At 44.7% G+C, this 19,059-nt stretch overlaps 2 protein-coding genes across 3 annotated transcripts; both read right to left on the bottom strand.

Moving 5' to 3' along the window:
- Window positions 1-1,944: 1,944 nt before the first annotated feature.
- On the bottom strand, window positions 1,945-8,463 carry naglu (N-acetylglucosaminidase, alpha). The gene is made up of 6 exons (XM_084039840.1): window positions 7,993-8,463; window positions 5,557-5,704; window positions 5,325-5,471; window positions 4,691-4,776; window positions 4,319-4,575; window positions 1,945-4,130 (listed from the first exon to the last, which is right to left on the bottom strand). Exons 1-6 carry the CDS (start codon window positions 8,403-8,405, stop codon window positions 2,926-2,928), a joined length of 2,256 nt encoding a protein of 751 aa, XP_083895966.1. The 5' UTR covers window positions 8,406-8,463; the 3' UTR covers window positions 1,945-2,925.
- A 664-nt stretch (window positions 8,464-9,127) lies between these two features.
- LOC311033039 (signal transducer and activator of transcription 5B-like) lies at window positions 9,128-18,968 on the bottom strand. Of its 2 annotated transcripts, none has more exons than XM_084040200.1 (19): window positions 18,782-18,968; window positions 17,338-17,469; window positions 16,427-16,583; window positions 16,105-16,194; window positions 15,781-15,958; window positions 15,555-15,685; window positions 14,308-14,459; window positions 13,944-14,099; window positions 13,071-13,250; window positions 12,773-12,860; window positions 12,564-12,686; window positions 12,365-12,457; window positions 12,059-12,265; window positions 11,870-11,964; window positions 11,630-11,772; window positions 11,380-11,535; window positions 11,245-11,296; window positions 11,020-11,127; window positions 9,128-10,878 (listed from the first exon to the last, which is right to left on the bottom strand). In XM_084040200.1, exons 2-19 carry the CDS (start codon window positions 17,463-17,465, stop codon window positions 10,755-10,757), a joined length of 2,361 nt encoding a protein of 786 aa, XP_083896326.1. In that variant the 5' UTR covers window positions 17,466-17,469; window positions 18,782-18,968; the 3' UTR covers window positions 9,128-10,754. The 2 variants fall into 2 exon arrangements, with proteins under 2 accessions (XP_083896326.1, XP_083896325.1); XM_084040199.1 differs by having other exon boundaries at window positions 17,338-17,472; window positions 18,786-18,968.
- Window positions 18,969-19,059: the final 91 nt, after the last annotated feature.

Here is a 19,059-nt window from a genome sequence, read left to right as displayed (position 1 = left end):
TTAAAAAATAATTTTGTAACCTGAAATTCGCCTCAGACGATGATAAAAAATATTTCCTCCGGTTCAGTAAATTGATAATGACCTCTGGTGATGGGATGCTTTGAAAAATGGGGTAAATGTGTTTAAACATGCGAAACCAGCAGTATGCTTCTTTAATGGGAAGGAAAAGGAGTGAAGGGGGCGTCCTCTCGACCAATCAAATCGCTTGACTCCTTTGTTTCTGTCTATCGAGCCCATGTGTCACTACATTCATCAGAGATGGTTTTTAATGAGCCGCATTTCACGAATCTGAACACATCGCAGCATTAGAGGAAGAAAATGGTATAAAAAATGTTTCTGATTGGCTGTGATGTCATTTCCTTCTGGGTGACAACCTTCGATCCACTTAAGTGTCTTGGTGTGATGCCTGATGAGGCGTTCAGGTGTTAATGCACAGTTGAGCAGTGTGAATGTTTGTGGTGTCGGCGGGATGCCATCATTAGAAGCTGGACCTGGTCCCCCCTCCATCCCTCCATCCCCCCCTCTGATGAACCTAAAGTAAACTCCTCATCGTGGATTTTAAAGAGTGTTTGAATTTTTTGATATACTGGATTTAACATGTCATACAAAATGAGCCTGAGGCAGAACAGGAAGTATCATCAGTGTACATATGGAGAGGAACTCCACAGTTTAAAAAGTCCCTCTACAACTACAAACCTGATACTCATTATTTTTTCAACAATAAAAATATTAATCAAACTGTTGTTTGGGAGTCCCTTTTGTGTTGTTTAAATTCTTCTCTAACGGCGTGCTGCTTTCCTAGAGCGTTTAATTACATCAGTTTACTTCATGTTTCATGTTAAACTACACAGCTTTGTTATTTAAAACGACGATATTCACAGGTAGACAGACAGGTAACCAGTCTATCACAGGGCCGACATGTAGACACAGACAGGTAACCAGTCTATCACAGGGCCGACATGTAGAGACAGACAGGTAACCAGTCTATCACATGTAGAGACAGACAGGTAACCAGTCTATCACAGGGCCGACATGTAGAGACAGACAGGTAACCAGTCTATCACAGGGAGACATGTGGAGACAGACAGGTAACCAGTCTATCACAGGGCTGACATGTAGAGACAGACAGGTAACCAGTCTATCACAGGGCTGACACGTAGAGACAGACAGGTAACCAGTCTATCACAGGGCTGACACGTAGAGACAGACAGGTAACCAGTCTATCATAGGGCCGACATGTAGAGACAGACAGGTAACCAGTCTATCACAGGGCTGACACGTAGAGACAGACAGGTAACCAGTCTATCACAGGGCTGACACGTAGAGACAGACAGGTAACCAGTCTATCACAGGGAGACATGTAGAGACAGACAGGTAACCAGTCTATCACAGGGAGACATGTAGAGACAGACAGGTAACCAGTCTATCACAGGGAGACATGTAGAGACAGACAGGTCTTTGGACTGTGGGAGGAAGCTGGAGAACCCGCGCTCACACGGGGAGAACATGCCCAAGCCGGGAATCGAACCCAGGACAACAACAGCAGCAATTAAATAAATAAACAAATTCCCAAAACTATTCTTTGTTGCCCTGACAACCAACGTAACACAATCTTCACAAAAACAAAGAATGCACACCCAATAAAATCAAAGCTCAAGCACACCACACACCAGACACCGGCTCGCTCTCTGACTCGGGTTGCTCTTAAGCTCTCCCTGATGACGGCTGAGCAGCCTCAGCTGTGGGAGGAGTCACCCTGCAGGTACACACACCTGGAGACAATCACACAGAAAACACTACAGCACATAACACACACCTGGAGACAATCACACAGAAAACACTACAGCACATAACACACCAGCAGTAGAATCATCACAACCGTTTAATTCATCACAATACAAAAATAGCATTTATACAATAAAGTCACTAATGATCTACAAATACTAAAAATAACCTCCCAAAGTATCCTCAACTAAAAATAACATTTATCAAAAACAAAAAAAAGGAATGATCATAAAGTGGTTGTTGTACAATGTCACGGTTTTAACATCTATGAATTTTCATACAAAAATAGATTTATTTCTTTTTGTCGTAGTAATTACTCCCCGTTCAACAAATCCCTCCGCTCAGGAAACTCATTGTGTAATGGTCCGGGTCTCACTGACCACAGAAGCATGAAATTGAAAATTAAGTAGAAAATTGTTATGCAAGTTCACATTTGTGTGGCCCATTTGTTCTGGTCCTACTAAATCCCCCAGCTGGTCTGCCCCACAACAAGGCACGATATTAGAGTAACAATACGCAAATACACATGATACTGTAAAGTATCTTCTAGTATCCGAGAAGGGCCAGACATGAGTCAACTAATTAACCAACCACGGTCTTCAATCAAGACCTTGATGAGTTGGATCAGGTGAGGTAGTCCTGAAACAAAAACCTGCACCCACACCGACCCTTGTTGGATCCGATCTGACACCCCTGGTAAAGTACCTCGGATTTAAAGGACTAGAAGGATATGGTTGGAAAATGGCCTTTCTTTATGAGGACTGATCAGATGGATCTCATGTCAGGATGTGGTTAGCCTAGCTTAGCATTAAGACTGGAAGCAGGGGGAACAGCTAGCCAAACTCTGTCCAAAGTTCAAAAGCTCTGAACCTAACTAATTGGACTCTGGGAAAGTGAATGTCCAAAACTCGAACCAATAAGTCTTGTGTAAATCCTTAACATACTTCTACTCCGCTTCTCTTTTTTAAGGCATGACGTGAATTTAAACCTACTGATTTCCCTACATGTGCAAAACAGGTTCTTCCTGTTAGATTTTCTACATCAAGATGTTTTGGGATAGCCGTGGAAAACCGGAGGTGGAGGAAGACATTCTTCTTGCTGCGACTTGAGTGTTTTTTTTCCAGGCGTAGTCTCTCCTGACTATAGTGTCTTCAAGGCCTGTGGGTAGTACTTGAGGAAGATCCTGCGGGCGATCTCGTACGTGTCGCCCTGAGGCTTGGTCGGGTACTTCCTGCCGTTATAAATGAATCCCTTTTCCACCTGGAAGACCGCGTGGTTGAAGGCGTCCTGCTTGAATGGCCGTCCGGCGTCCAGACACTCCACCAGGGTGTGAACGAAGAGTCCCCATCGCTGGGCGTAGTAGTCCTCCACGAGGCCTCCCCACTCTTTGCTCGCGTAGTCCAGGATCTCGCCGCTGGGACCCCACAGGGTGAGCTGGTTCCTGGCGTTCATCTCGTAGAGCTGCGCCTCCTTCTCGTCGATCGCCATGGATCGCGCCTGCTCCAGCCACGTCCCCAGCAGGAAGTTGCGGTCGCTGCTCAGCAAGCGATTGAGCTCAGGCAAGAGATCGTAGACCAGCACGCCGCCTGCCGTCAGCAGCTCGGGCAGCTTCTGGTTGTGGAAGGCGTCCGCGATATCCTGGTAAAAGGAAGTCGTCAGGACTTGCAGGACCTGCCGGGTCACGTCAACCAGATCGTACCGGAAGGTCTCCTTGGACATGAGGGACGGAGCCGCCTCCATAATCAGTTTCCAGGCTTTGTACAAATCCGCCGGGTTGTACCAGATGTCAGAGTTCATGTGGAAGGAAGGCCGGCGCACCAGCGGGCTGTGGTTGTGGTTTCGGTAATGCGGCACGGTGCAGTTGTACACGCTGGCGAACAGGAGCCTCCACGCGGCCGTCAGGTTCTCCTGAGTGCTGCCGTAGCGGCGTATCGCGTACAGCGACGCCCACTTGGACAAGTTGACCGGCTCCTTGCGCCACGCCAGCTCGCTCATCAGCTCGTACATGACGGGATTCTGCTCGATGCCCTCGGGCGTCATGCCGATGCCCACCAGGGTGGAGTTCGGGAAGTGCAAGGCCTTGAAGGGTCCCGAGTTGATGCTCTCCACGGTGCCGAAGAAGCCGCTGTTGCCTCCGAAGTTCTGCAGCATGCACCAGATGAACGGCTGCCCATAGAAGGAATCCGTGTAGGAGAAGATCGGCTCGGTCTCTGCAAACAGGTCCAGCACGATCATCCTGCCCAGGGGCACGCCGTGGAGTAGGGCCTGAATCTGAGACGGCTTCCAGAACGCCGCGTCACTGAAGAACAGCCAGCCTTGCATCAGCCAAATCGCCTGCGGATCAACTGGGGACAAAGAAAAGAAAAAAGAAAGAGATTTGGATGAGGGACAAGAACGATACAATATGGCTGGGCATCAGCGGGCAGCTCAATGGGGTCATACGTGGGTCACAAAACTAGGGCAATTATTGCACTTGTTACCCAAAATACCAGCAGGCTGACAGACGAGGTCAGTCGGATGTTCGTCGCCTCACCTGCGGTCATGGAGGCGAAGACGGAGCGGCTGACTGCGGACAGGTAGGCGGGGTCGGAGGAAGGCGGAGTCATCTCGTTGAAGGTGTCGGTGTTGTAGATGTGATCCGTACCGAACTGCTTCACTACCTGGGACAGATAGAGGGAACCGATGTGGAGGAAAAGCGGGTCACGGGGGTCTAAGACGTAGGAGCACGAGAAGCTGCAGTTGAAGTGAGCCCAGGGCCCCAATCGAGTTACGTTGGCTTTGGGATACAACCTGAAATACAGGAAAAACACACGTCATTCAAAGGTTTTCACTCTACTAGCCTTGAATTCACAGGCTGGTTGTCTTAGACGAGTCAACAATTCAATAAAATGACAACAGTCGTCACCTGAGGATTCCCTTTGGGATGTTCCCAGAGAAAGCTGGCAGCACAGGAATCATGCCGAAAGATCTCATTCGCTCTAAGATTTTAAACTGCAAAAAAAGAAAAAAGAAAGAAGAGGAAATGTCATGTGAGTGGAGTCGTCATCAAACATTTTAAATATACACACAGACACAACAATGGCTGGCTTTTTACAACCAGAGGAGTCGCCCCCTGATGTCCAGCAGAGAGAATGCAGTTTTAAGGCACTTCAGTATTGGCTTCACTTTTCAGAACCGGAAGGTGCCGTCTGGTTGATCAGTTCCCAGACCAACTTCCTCCTTCAAGCTACTGTACTTCGTGTAGTTGTATGAACACAGTTTTTCTGTGCAATGACTAAAAGGAACATTTCAGATATGTTCACTTTCAATTTTACCGATAATCATTTATTAAGTAGATCAATAACAGGGATGTGCTTATAATATCTTTGCATTTTTTCTGATGGTCAAAGTTTCTGTTTATTGCCTTTTTTGCTGCCTTCACATTCATTCTCAGCCGCAGTGTTTAAACTTTAAAGCCACCACTAGGTGGTGCCAGAGTCAGAGATGTCCCCTCGTTGTACACATAGTGACTGTTTTGAAAAGCATGGAGGTTTCAGTACTTGGAGGTAGAGCTGGTTCACGTGCCAGGACTGCGGCAGAGGCCCGCCAAACTCGAAAAGGTTGCCCATCCGGTTCCAGGCGAGGAACGCCGGACCGGAGAAGAACTCCTCGATCTCCGACTGGTTCAATCCGATCGCTCGGTAAACCTAAAAAGATACAAAAACGACTAATGACTACGACACGTTCCTGTGGTTTCATGTAGATTTTCTTTATGGAGTGTCATTACTTTACCTCTTGCCACAGAGCTTCTTGGCCGGTGAAAGCCAGCGGCAGATTGATTCCATTGAGCGCCATCCAGTCGATCTCTCTCTCCCATCTCGGCCAATCCCACCACACGGAGGAATAGCTAAAAGTGCAGACGTTCTGGTAGTACCGGAATCTAGACACCAACGCAGATACAGAGTTAATTATCATAGCGATAACCCGTCTTCACAGGATATCAGTGACCTCATCCACACAAATCACCAAAATCTGAAGTTGATTATCAGGTTATTTATAAATATATAGGGGTGGGTAAAAATATCGATACGGCAATATATCGCGATACTTTGCCGCCCAATACAATATCGATTTTTCAACTCCAAAGATCGATTAAAAAAAAAAAAAGATTCATGTTTAGCAGGTTGTGAATGCAGTACTTTATCCTTTTTCATTTTATTTTCAATATTTATCCCAGTGAATTTCATGGGAATTAATAACATTGAGAGGCTGTTTTGAATGAAATAGTTTTGACTCAATTTGTTCTCTGATCAATATCATCTGATGTACATATATATACATCGTGATATCAAGATATCGTGATACGTATCGTATCGTGCCCAAAGTATCGCGATACATATCGTATCGTGAGGTTCTTGCCAATACTCACCCCTATGAATGATATTCTCCATCATTCTGGATGTTCATATATTGTACTGCGTGCATCTTTTCTTGCATTGTACAAAAGTAAAAAAAGTGATATGTCCCTTGTGGATATCATTTTATTTGAGTTATCCTGTAACAATTAGTCGATTATACAATCAACCAACAATGTATGGGCAAGTACTCATCAATTGATTCATTTTTTAAGGCTTTTTTCAAGAAAAATGTTAGTAGATTAGTTAGATTTGGACCTTTGCTGGATGTAGCACCCCTCTCTCTCCCTTCCTTATGAGTGCCCAGTTGACATAGTTATATAAAAGGTCAAATATAGTGTATTTATGATGTGCATATTGATTGATATTCAACAAAAAAGGATTCATACCAGTTTTTGACTTGTTGTCATATGCAGCTGATAAAACGACTGAAGCGTCCAGCTGGCTAAGAGTTGCCCTTTCCTACCAAGTTGTAGTCATGGGAAAACTAAAGTGTGCCATGCTTGCCGTGGCCTTTTCAATCTAACTACTGTGCACATGGCATAACTGGGGTGAGCTGATGCAGATCTAATGCACAACAAATAATTGAATGGAAGGGTCCTTCAAAGGGCCCGGCCATGGTACAAGTGTCCATAGTGCTCAGAGTAAACAATGAAAAATAATGTGTGACCACGCTGCATTTGTCATGCACCCGTGCACCCGATCTGCTTTGTTGCACTGGACGGTTAAATGCATTGCACACATCACAAAATTCAAACACACAGGCACGTCATAACATCGTCTTTTCTACAGTCGGAGATTGATTATTTTAGATGTTCTTTACTGGCTGATAATAAGAAATTAACTACCACAGCGCCTCTATGACTCTATGGCCACTTGGTTATTCAGATATTTACACGGGACCGGCTCCTCCTATCTGCTGACGTCTTGTGGCCCCCAGCAACAGGAGTTGCCACACATCTGATGTGCAGCCGTGTGAAGAGGATTTGTTGCGCTGACGTCACTCAAATTTGCAACCAAAGCATAAATATGGGGGGACTCAAAGGGAGGAGAATAAACAAATGTTATAGCAGTCTGACTACATAATGACGGGGGGGTCAGTGTTAATAATGGGACATAAAATGCTCTTTTTTTATGGAAAGTCTAAATATTTAAAGAGTCTGATATGTATGGTATTATGCACATAAAAGTTGTATGTATGTCTACAGACAATCTATTATGTCTTCTACTAAATTATTAGTGTATTGTAAATAAAAAAAAAGGTCCTCTATACTGCTGGATAATGTAATCTATTGAGTTATGTTGTAATAGATTCAATTTAATTGAATTTAATCTATTACAAGGTAACGATTGTCTTTGTTTAGCGTGACAGATGACGTCACTAATTGAGAACAAGCACCTTAGCATTTAATGGAAATTATCCTGCTCAATTAATGCTACGTCGAAATTACACTCAGGTACATTTACATTTTACATTTAGGGCATTTAGCAGACGCTTTTGTCCAAATAGTACATTTGTCGTCGTAGTAGTAGTAGTAGTAGTAGTAGTAGTAGTAGTAGTAGTAGTAGTAGTAGTAGTAAGTACAACAGTGCTATGATCAAAGTGCTACAGGTAAGAACATACAAGTGCATTTTTATTTTTTATTTTTTTTGGTAAGGTTCTTGAGACGGTGTCCTTAATTCACCCCTAAGATAAAATTAAAAATACATAAATATATAATACATTTAAAAGTGCCGGATGTACGCCGGAGTGAAGAGCCGGTAATAACGGTGTGTTTGAACCGTGTTTCCCCCCCCGGTGGCGGTCACTGACCTGTGCTGGGTGTTGATGCGCAGGACGCCGGTGAGCCTCGGCAGGGGACGCGGCAGATCCAGCTGGTCCCCGGACCAGGAAACATGGCAGTTGCAGAAATATTTCAGATAGTTGTAAATGCCGGACGCGACGGCCACCCCGCTGCTGCCCGTAGCGACCACCTTATTGTTTTTCGTGTACCGGAGCTCACACAGGTCCAGGCTGTCGTTGGAGAGGCTCCGGTTCACTGACACGATGAACTCCGTAGACCTGGTCCCGAGCAGCCGCTTCAGCAGCCCGACCACCGCTCTGCCCTGCGCCTTTTCGCTGGCTCCCGGTTTAATGTGGTCCAGTGAAGGGAACCGGCAGTCGGCGGTCACGAACAGGCACAACACGACGAGCAGGACCGGGTTGAACCCGCTCCGGGGCGACATGTTTTATCCCCCTAGTCCAACGAGTTTCCCACCCAGGTTTAAAAACAACTTTATTTCTCCATTTGCAGAAAACCAGGAAGCGTTGATTCAGTGAAGAGCCGCGGGCCAATCAGAGGGCGAGCTCTGGCCTCGATTAGAACTCGCAGCCAATCAGAGGACGCAATTCCCATAAAACCAATTCCTACGAGAATCCACAGTTAGTCATGTGACCAGTCGGTCATATGATGGTTGTATTACAGAAGTGGCCTGATTTCAGTTACAGTTGTGTAATGTTAGTCAATGTTTATAGAGGCAATGTTAATGATTAACCTTTATGGTGTACATTTACTAGTAATACACAACAATTTGAGGTACTTTTAACCTCTTTTACATTTATTCAACAACTTAAAGTTACATAAAGAAATATGACCAGCTTATAAAAATCTTATGACATCCACTGCACTCTAAGAATAAAAGATTGCATTCGATATATTATAATAATCTGACACTCTGTAGGCGGGCATTCTGCATAACGAGTACTTTGAATTTTTTAAGTTTTTAATGCACAATTTATATTACAAATCCTATATAATGAACATATAGTATATAGCTTCTATAGGTTTGTTCTGAAATAGGCCAATAAATAAGCTATTTTAAATTGGATTATTTTAAAAATAATATACAAACAATGTTATATTGATTCATAAATCTTTATAATATGAATAAACCACAGTGGGAGATGATTCATTACAAAAACCTTTTATTTTCAAATCCCAACAAACCCAACATTAAACATATTTTGCAAAACGTGGCACAATGTGGACGTAAACACAAAGTTCCCAAACAGGCTGCATAGAAGCCAAACACACAGCAGCAGTGTGCTAGAAGAGTGAATTACACTGAAGACAAAACATATATATCGTTGATTCAAAGAGGAGATGGGAGAGAAAGTACTGCATTTAGCATAAACATCACGTTGACGTGCTGGTGTTTCAGCTTTTAATTAACAATCTTAACAAAAAGCATAAGGAGGCAAAAAGTAGGTCAGGTATTATTTGGTATATATGGACTCGGATATTTCACAGTGACTTTTGTGGAGGTTCATCGTGTTATCTTTCTAAAAAGGAGGATAAGACGTTCCTTGGCTGAGGTTAATCGTCGATGGCTTTAAAAATGTCCCTTAATGATCCACAATGCACAGACACATCTCTGGAGACTCAACATCTCCACACAGAAGGAAAAAAAAATCAGAAACATTCACGGAAGACGAGCGGTGAGAACGTAGAAAAAGGCTCCGGACTGAAAGAAGTATTACAGAGTTTGAGGTATTACTCCCAAAAGGAATCCACGACGGACGGACGAAGCTCAGCAAACACACAAAAAGGACTCGCTGTTCCATTTCGACAACTCATCCGTACATGTAAATATGTTTGAGATTGTCGTCCACTGACAACTGTCACAGTCAAGACGTCCAAAACAAAAGAAAAGCAAATATCAGATGACTTTTAGAGAAACAGCAACATGGGTTTGGATCTGTCGATTGTTGAACATACAACGTTTGAATGGGTTTAGGACAGAAAGCAGCACCGCGGCCGTTTCCACTGATTGGGTTCGCATCGTGATTAATAACTTACGGTCCTGTAAACACTGATGGCCTCCACTTGGAAACACGGCTCTGCAGAGTGGGGGAACCCTCAGAGGGGGAGGGATTAATAAACCGATGACTTAAAATCTAATAGTTCGCCTGAATGAAATGATTGGATGATCTCATTGCACATCAGTCTTCCACGAGCTGCTGGTTCGACAGCTCCAAGTACCAACAATCGCTTTTTTAAAGTCACGCTAGCTGCTTTCTTTAAAGAAGAAGTGGCAGCACGAGGCATGGTTTTCAGGTTGGATCATTTTTTTTAAATCTAGCATAGGCTTTGCTGGTCAATACTAACTGGTCTTCAAACTGAACCTTTGTATGATTCACTTGGTAAAGCCCATGGATGCATTTGATAATCTCATGGATATTAAAATATTATGTAAGGTAAAAAATCCCCCCCAAAAAAACACTACATATCAAATATAATCATCACATTTTAACATTTATATTTAAAATTCAATCTAAGCACTGATTGTGAGAGAGAATTATAGCCTCTAGGACTATTTCAATGTTTCTTTAAGGCTGTGTAGTACAAGAACATCAGAGACCAGCTGTTATATAAAATATTATACAAAAAGCACCACAAGAGAGGGGTGACAGTTTTAAAACCAGACTATGTCTCGTAAAGAATTTGACGGATTTGCATCTGAGTTGTGGATGTGGCTGTTTCTGTTGGATAAGATGAAGACCTGAAGGGGTGCTGCAGGTTCGGGTGTTCAGGTTCAGGACTGCGGACTGCTCCACTGGCTGGCCAACGGCCGGCGGAGCAGCTCCTCCACGTGGCGGGCCACGTCCATGGTGTCGTCCAGGTCGAAGTCTCCGTCTGCGTCCAACATGGCGTCATTCCTGACGGGGACAACGGCAGAGACGGAGGACACGCGTTTTATGAATGGAGACGTTTTACAGTGTACCTCACTGATACCAGTAGTAGTCGACCAAAGTACATTCAAAATAACACATATACACATATAGAAGGAGTGTGCTCACATAGATGGGAAGACCCCGAAGGTGCTGGGGTGGCTCACAGAGGGAGAAGCTGTTTGGTCCATGAACGAAGGTGTTCCTCCACTGGGTTCAGGGTTCGGGGTGGTGAATCTAAAATAATGGGTTAAGAAGATAACAATGTATATCTGCCCTCTAAGTGATTGACACGGAGAACTTATTCAAACCCGTCAGTTTGAAGCGACTGAAATGAGAAAGAAAAACACTTACTCTGGCACAACTTGTTTGATCTGTGGCTTCACGTATCCATCCACTGCTTTCGCTGCAAGAGAAGACGCATTGCCTTAAAGCTCCAGGCAGCCGTGAGTTGGATTCGAACACAAACGAGCGTTGGCTGATACGTACAGAGCGGAGGGGTGTAGTACTTGGCGAACACCTCGTCTTTGGGCCGGTCCGGGTAGAGAAACAGGAGGTGGTTCAGGTCGCTGATGCGGTCGGCCAGGGAACGGATGGAGAAGTCCTTGGTTGTGTAAGGCAACAGATTCCAGACCAGCCTCTCACCTGGTCAAAGGCAGAACAACCACAGATTACAGACCGAGTACAATGAATCAGAATGAATCACTATAAGAACCTTAAAAGCACGGCAGCTTGGTACCTTGTTTGTTGGGGTTCTCAGCCACCCAGGCGATGGTGATGCCTCCGATCTCAGAGTCGCTGAATCGCAGCAGGAAGGTGCCGTTGGGTTTGGACATCAGCATGTCCTGTGCCTGCTGCTTGTTTACAAAGCCAAGGATGGCCCTACAGACACACATATTCACAACAATGGAAAACATCGGCCATCAGCTGTCACCATAAAACAGCTTCCTGTCAAAACAAGGTCAGCACGAGTCTTTACCCATCATTCCAGTGAGGCTTGAGATGTTTCTTCATGAGCTCCACGACTCCATCAAACCACTGCCAGAAGGTGAAGTTGCGTCCAGGTAAGCTCTCCTGCACAAGTTAAACGAGCTCCGTCAGGCCTCTTCTGTGTTTGTGTTTCCATACGGCACAAGTAAGTCAGAACTTTACATTCAGCTGGCCTCACCCGGTTGAACTGGGCCCAGGATATGGTCACGTTGCGGGAGTCCTCGGGGTTGTTGCTGCTGCTTGTGAAAGCTTTCTGTGCCAGGAAGACCATGTTGTCCTCCGACAGGCCTCGCGCGCTGTGCATCTCTGCCTTGTACTTCATGTCCAGGGCGTCACACAGCTGGGGCCACAGCACCTTGTCTGGCACGATGAACGGCACCCTGCCCTGAGGAGACGGGGAAGGGGTGCAGAAACGGACTCTGTCAGTTCAGATATGTGATTGTAGCATGATATTAAAAGATTAACTACCAATAAATCCACTCACCGGCTCAGCGAAGGCGTTGTCCCACAGGACGGTGGCTGTGGCGTTGTTGTCCTGACTGCCATGGACGATGACCACCACGGGCAGCGATAAGGTCTGCAGGGGACAGACGCAAAAAGGGAGGCAATCCTTCAATCACAGGCATGCTCTGAAGTCTCTATAGAGAACCTTTAATGTAAAAGTCTTAGTCCTGTCTGATTACTTTGACGTGGAAGACCAGCTCGTTGCCGCCGACGCTGAACTGGGACTCGAACAGAACCGTGAACTTCTCCTCCGTCACCGACTCTGCACCTCGACGGTCCGAGCGCTTGATCCTCTTCAGTGACTGTAGGAAGACGTGAGACGACATTAGTTTAGATGCATACCTTTAGTGCATTCACTTATGAAACAAGTGAGTTTAGCAAAGCGTACCATGTTCCTGAAGTGTGCACTGAGGGTGCCTGTGGCCTGGTGGTACTCCATCACACAGTTGTTGTTGAGGATGTCTCCACTGCTTTCACTACCAAGGCAACAGGAAGCAGTAAAGACAGGATTAACACAAACTGAAGTGACTGTAGCTGGAAACAAAATAAAGATTTCACATTTCTGTTAAATTCATATGATGGACTCAACCAATAACAAACTGTTTTCTATTCGTTTGGTTGTTCTGCAATCTCACCCCTAGTTATTTAGTCCATAATGTGTTTTACTGTGCATTCATCGTCATCACCTGTGTGTGCTCTCATTCTTCAGCAGAGCTTTGGCCTGCTGCTCGCTCACGATGACGGCCTTGACCTGGGGCGGATTCATGTGGACGTTGAGCTTCCCGCCCACCAGGAGGCGCACCGTGGCTGCGAACTTGGTCTGGGTCTTTAACACCTGGGGCGGCTGCTTTTCAATCATGAAGGTACTGAGAGGAAGAGGAGACAATGAAGAATCTGCACTCTCCCTTGCAAAAACAACACCAACAAAACAGCAAAGTGACACATCTCTGGTCTACAGAGATGAGGGATTGCAGATGGAAAGCTAAAGAGATAACCGTTATTAAACATGATCCCTGACAAATACATAAAGAAGGAAAACCTTTAGCTATGTGCTGCCAGCCGATGGTGAGAGGATGAATATGACCTATTTGTGGACCAGGATATTTCACTTACAATACCTTTTTTTTAATAAGTTAAAAGATATTTAACTAATTACTTAAGCATGTTTAGAAATGTCTACTTTAAACAGAAAGTGAGCATGAATGGGGGAGTGAGACACAGAGCATAGAAAGAGAAGTGAAACAGAAACTTTATTCAGTTGAGAAATGTGCAGTAATAAGAAATTCTGTGGTTAAGCAGCAGATGAAAGGATGGATTGGAAGAACGCTGCAGACTGAGTCTCAAATAAAAAGTGACAACCAGAGATTACAAACTCCTCTCCAAAGCCTCCTGTATTAAAAAAAGGGGTAAAAATGGCCAAACTTGTGGCCGGTGGAGTAGTAAAATAACTTCTGTGGATGTCGGGTGCTTGTGAAGTAAGTGACATGATCACCGTAATCAGACAATCTCCTGAGCTCGACCTCCACACGACACTGAGATGTGTGACGTCTGATGCTCACCTGGTAACGAGGGCAGAGATGATATCGGTGATGTCGGTGTTGAGTTTGCTCAGCAGCTCTTCCATCGGCCCCGGCAGAGGAAGCTGCTGCGTTAGATGCTCACAGCGTCGGATCTGCTGCCGGTTCTGCCAGATCAGGTCAGCCAACTTCTCACACCTGGTGGAGTGTGGAGAGACACCACCACAGGGTGGAGGGGGAGAAGATGAGGCTGGGCACACACATCCTGTTTATATGTTAATGCTTTGAATAGATTTATGTGAATTATATTTAAAAAAAAAAAACTAACTCTCAAATAAATATATATTTTCTCAAAATACTGCATGTAAATCTCCACCCCATAATTGTAATAGCCCAGTATATCTACCAGGACTGCAGGACATCCAGACTCCCCTCATGAGGACCCCCGTTGCCGGCCAGCTGCTGCCTCCTCTTCCACTGGATGAGTTCCTCATCCAGGATCAGAGTCTGCTGTTTCCTCAGCAGGGCCAGAGTCTTCTGGTGTTGTTCTGACAAGTCCTGCAAAACACACCACCAGCCACACGTTGAATAAAAAAAAAAAAAAAAACATCTGTATTTGTGACACGCAGTGACAAAATTCACAAGGAATTGATTGTTGCCGCTGATAGCACCCTGAATATCAGCGTCACTCACAACCCCTAACAGGAAACAGCACAAACAAGTTTGTTTTTTTGTTTTTCTAATTAAACTGTAAGTGGTCAGTCGTCATGGTGACGTCACCCGTTTGTGGACGTGGTTGTGTAAGCAACAGGAAAAAGGTGGATGATGATAAGAAGCTACATTTACAGTTATCTTCTTCTTTTTGTGGCAGCGACACAACCGACGCTCGGGTTATCTGGGGTCGGAAGTTCCCTTTTTTTTGGCCTCAAGTCAAATTCATGTTCAGTCTTGAGATGAATAACAAGCACTGTGTGTCACACTCAATTTGATGTTATCATTTACACATTTATGTGATCATATTGCAACACATAAGATCTTTAACAAACTGCATTTTTTTATTACTGATTTCTATCGTCATTGTAGAGTTTTTGATATATGTGCTGCATGATTCTGGCAAAAATGCTAATCATATATATTAATCAACGTTGAGAGTGATTGATTTTAGGGACAAAATGATTTTATTGCTTTTTTTAACATTTAAATAGGAAGATAACTGTTTTCACTTTCACATACCTGCTAATGTACAAACATTTGCATCAAAATAAGATTTCATTTTTGTTTTGCCCCCGTCAGAGAGGTTAAATGACTAATATATCTTCTACTTTGGACAGAAGCCACAACAATCAGGAAAGTGTTTCCCAGTATGCAGCTGCAGGGTACGCATTACACCAGAGTGGCATTTCCCCCAAAAAGTGAAGCCAGAACATCTGGATCGGCCCCTCGTGGCTGGTTGTTATTTAAGGAAGCGCATGATTTCATAGTTTGGACTTTCCTATGAGCGGAGCACACATTTTACATGTCAATGTCGCAGCCAATCATGTTCATTTAATCATGGGAAGCCAAATCCAGTGATTAATATTTGATTAATTGTGCAGCCCGGTTTGATACCACAGGATGAGTGTGTGTGTGTGTGTGTGTGTGGGGTCTTCATACAAGCCTGTATTTCTGTAGTGTGCTGGCCTCTCTGGTGAGCCAGGCCTCCACAGTGGTCCTCTTGCTCTGCAGGGTGGTCTCCCGCTGGGTGCGCTCAGCTTGCGGCAGTGAAGACAGGCTGGTCAGTTGGGCTAACGAAGCAGGAAGCATGAAGAGAGGCGTTACAAAACACCTGCTACTGCAAAGAGAAGAAAACCGTCTCCTGTGTTCGAACCCTCGTCCTCACCCTGGATGCGCAGGTTCTCCTGGTACTGGATGATGAAGTACTCCTGGCTGTGCTGCAGCTTTCTCAGCTCGTTCTCCGTCTCCTGTGTGGCCAGACGGAGCTCCTCAAAGGTCTGGTTGATCTGCTGGTGGCGCTGTGACAGGCTGTCCATGGCCTGCCCCCCAATCCCACTGCTGGCCTACACACATTCAAAAAAGGTCCACACGTTGATTTCTTTTATTTATTTTTGTCCCTTCCGTTTGGTTCTAACAATATCGTGACTCTTCATCCTCAGGCATGTAAATCTTACATGACAACACATCAACGAACTCCTTTGACACTTACATTTGTAGCTTCTTGAACGAGCCTCTGCTCCGAGTGCAGGATGTGTTTAATGCAGCGAACCAGCTCCAAAGGACAGCGGTCATAAGTGCTCTGTAGATATAACACAAACACAAACACACAGGGTCATTTTCTCATAGACTTCCATGCAATCAGACTTCTTTTGGGTACCAGAGGAGTCGCCCCCTAATGGCCAACAGAGAGAATATACGTTTAAAGGCAATTCAGATAGGCTTCATTTTTTAGATCCAGAGGTTGCCGCCTTCCTAAAGCAGAGATTTGACAGAAAAGGCTGATAATTCATAATTCCTCATGTTGCCGGTACCTTGAGCTGGTTGGCGTAGTGGCCCAGCTTGATCTTGAGCAGAAAGCCGTCCTCTCCTCCCTGAAGCTGGGCTTTCCTCTGCAGCTCGGCCACCAGGTTCTCCAGCAGACGCTTGGCTTTGGCTTCCTCCCCGGGGTTGTCCAACTCCACCGAATCCCTGTGAAGATCGCATTCTTCTTCACCAAACCATGGAAAGCAAAGTGCTGCCTCCCTACACTACTTCATTTACATAAACCTCACATCAACTATGAACCATTAACCCTAGGCCTATGAAAGAAACGGATGTTGTATATAGGTTTCTAATACAATACAGTTCAACAGAACCACAAACTACATCCTCTATTATCATACGATCTAATCAACATCTCTAAAATAAACACAAACTGAACTATACAACCTACATGAAGTTAGGTTTCATTCCAGGCCTGTTCTATTGAACTGCATTACATTTTTTCTCAATTGTTTACCCACTAATGTTGGTAACTGAGGCACATACCAAAACCCTAAAGCAATTATTCTAAAATAAAAGCACATTTCCTGCTTTACGCTCAGATTTCAATTCTAAACAACACTTTTCTTTTGCAAAATATTGCAATTATCTCACACATGGTACACATTTCATAACTGAAACCTCTTGGGTTCACATGAAACAACACTGTCATTCAAAATGCCAACTATCCACTCCCGACTCCTCAACATGGACAAACACAAGTTGCACAATTGTTCAAATTAACAAATCACAGCTTGAGCTATAAATGGGCCACAAGTGATGCCAACATGGGAGAAAGAGAGAGGCAACGCAATAGATCCAACTTTGCACTCCAATAAAGATCCAGCCAAATGCAGCGTCCATACAAAGGGATGACTATTGCCATGGAAAAACGCTGAAGTAAAACAAACATCAGTCATACCAGAGCTGGCATTCGATCCACTGGGCCAGGTAGTGTCGCACCTCGATGGGGAAGTGCTGGCCGTACAGCGCCTGCATCTGGTGCAAAGCCTCACCCTGCAGCTGCTGGGCCTGGATCCACATCGCCATGGTGCTCCTGAGGAAAGAAGCCAGGTACAGGATGCAGGAGAGGGGGAAGGAGCAGCGAGCAATAGGGGGTAAAAGGGAAGATAATCAGATGGGCATTTAAGCACAGAAGAGTAAAAGAGTAAACGTAGAATGATGGGGAAGGAGATGGAGAGTAGAAAAGAGTTGTTTTAAACGCTGGGTTTCCGTTTCATATCGATCTTTAAATCATGGACAGAGGAGAGCTGGACAAAAGCAACGTCGTATACAAGAAAAAGACCATCGGCAACGACGTCCGAGCCCAATAAAAACCACACTAACCGGCAAAACCTCCACCTGTCACAACACAACTGAGACTGTAGCCACATTCATAGTAAAGGAAGGATACACTAGATGCTTGTGTACACTTAAGTGAGTAAAAAACGCCTACAGGTTGGGAGTGACGTCACATCCTATCACGTGACATGCTTCATATGTTTACTTATTGAGGGGTTGAATTATCACCTGTGCTGTTAAGAGTTGATCTGTTGACTTCTGTGGAGTTTGGGTCATGTAAAATAACCCCCAAAAAATGCATTAATCTAACTTCTTCGGGGGTTTATTATTAAATGTAAACATTAATATATTTTTTAATAATGCACCAGGTAAAAGAAGCCATTTGTGAAAATCTCGTTCATAACAAAACGAAAATGGCATTGAGACTGAAATACCGAATTGAATATCGAGTCGAGATCTTGTGAATGGGGAATCAATTCGGGACTCAGCCCTAATCCAGATGCAGGAACGAGGGATCCACTAACATATTCACTAATATCTGCCAAACTGGTGGAGCAGTTCACAAGGGATCCTATTGATCTCCTGAGATCACTTCATCCGTTAGTTAAATACGAACAATCTGGTGATGTTGTGGACTCTTATGCTGACATGTCATTTAATTTGTTGGTCAACAAAAACCGTATTAGGAGAGCAGTTGACGGGGAGCGCTCTCTACCCCCGCCCCCTCCCCTAAAAAAAAGTTTCAGATAGCTTAGCATGCTTACATTACTGTACATTGAGTTTGGCTCATTGGCAACAACAATGTTGCTCAAAGGCGAGTTCTGTTCCGCTGAACGGATGTCGGTCAAAACGCTGAGTTGGAAGGTGTTCCAGTTACGTCACGTCTGTTACTTTCCGTTGGACGAAGGCGGCGTTAGCTAGCTAGCGACGGTAAGCTAGGAGCTAGCATAAGTGGTAAGTCTCAATGATGTAAGTAACGTTACAGCGCGCGACCAAAAACTTCCACTTAAAAGCGTCACGAGCAGCGAACTAACGGCTGTTTTTTTTTTATTTACGCCTTTGACTCACCTTTTCCAGAGACTTGAAGCGCCGCTCACAGCTACACCATGGACGAGCGGCCGACGGCTCACACTCACACACACTTTTTAAACCTCAACACAGGTTGTTGCACCGAAGTTACATGTCGCATCGTCCAACTAACGTTACTTTGCAGCCTTCTGGTTTCTCGTAAAGCAGCTGTTGTCGACCAGCGGCAAGTCAACGGTGAATATCAAAGGCGGTTTCCGGTTTAAAACTTCAGAATAAAACAATCGTTTAACCGCTACGTTATTATCACCGTATT

The sequence above is a fragment of the Eutrigla gurnardus genome, assembly GCF_963514095.1.
Source record: "Eutrigla gurnardus genome assembly, chromosome: 22".
Classification (NCBI taxonomy): Eukaryota; Metazoa; Chordata; class Actinopteri; order Perciformes; family Triglidae; genus Eutrigla; species Eutrigla gurnardus.
Note: the sequence above shows the minus strand (reverse complement) of the source record. Positions and strands in the feature narration are given on the sequence as shown.

What these genes read in the sequence shown, in the direction of transcription:
- naglu (XM_084039840.1), bottom strand. Translation starts at nt 8,405, where the DNA reads ATGTCGCCCCGGAGCGGGTTCAACCCGGTCCTGCTCGTCGTGTTGTGC. An exon ending in CGCATCAACACCCAGCACAG is followed by an intron (nt 5,705 to 7,992) that starts GTCAGTGACCGC and finishes GTTGGTGTCTAG; the next exon opens with ATTCCGGTACTACCAGAACG. An exon ending in CTTCGCCTCCATGACCGCAG is followed by an intron (nt 4,131 to 4,318) that starts GTGAGGCGACGA and finishes CTTTGTCCCCAG; the next exon opens with TTGATCCGCAGGCGATTTGG.
- LOC311033039 (XM_084040200.1), bottom strand. Translation starts at nt 17,465, where the DNA reads ATGGCGATGTGGATCCAGGCCCAGCAGCTGCAGGGTGAGGCTTTGCAC. An exon ending in AAGCCTCACTGGAATGATGG is followed by an intron (nt 11,773 to 11,869) that starts GTAAAGACTCGT and finishes GTGTGTCTGTAG; the next exon opens with GGCCATCCTTGGCTTTGTAA. An exon ending in TGAGAACCCCAACAAACAAG is followed by an intron (nt 11,536 to 11,629) that starts GTACCAAGCTGC and finishes GCCTTTGACCAG; the next exon opens with GTGAGAGGCTGGTCTGGAAT.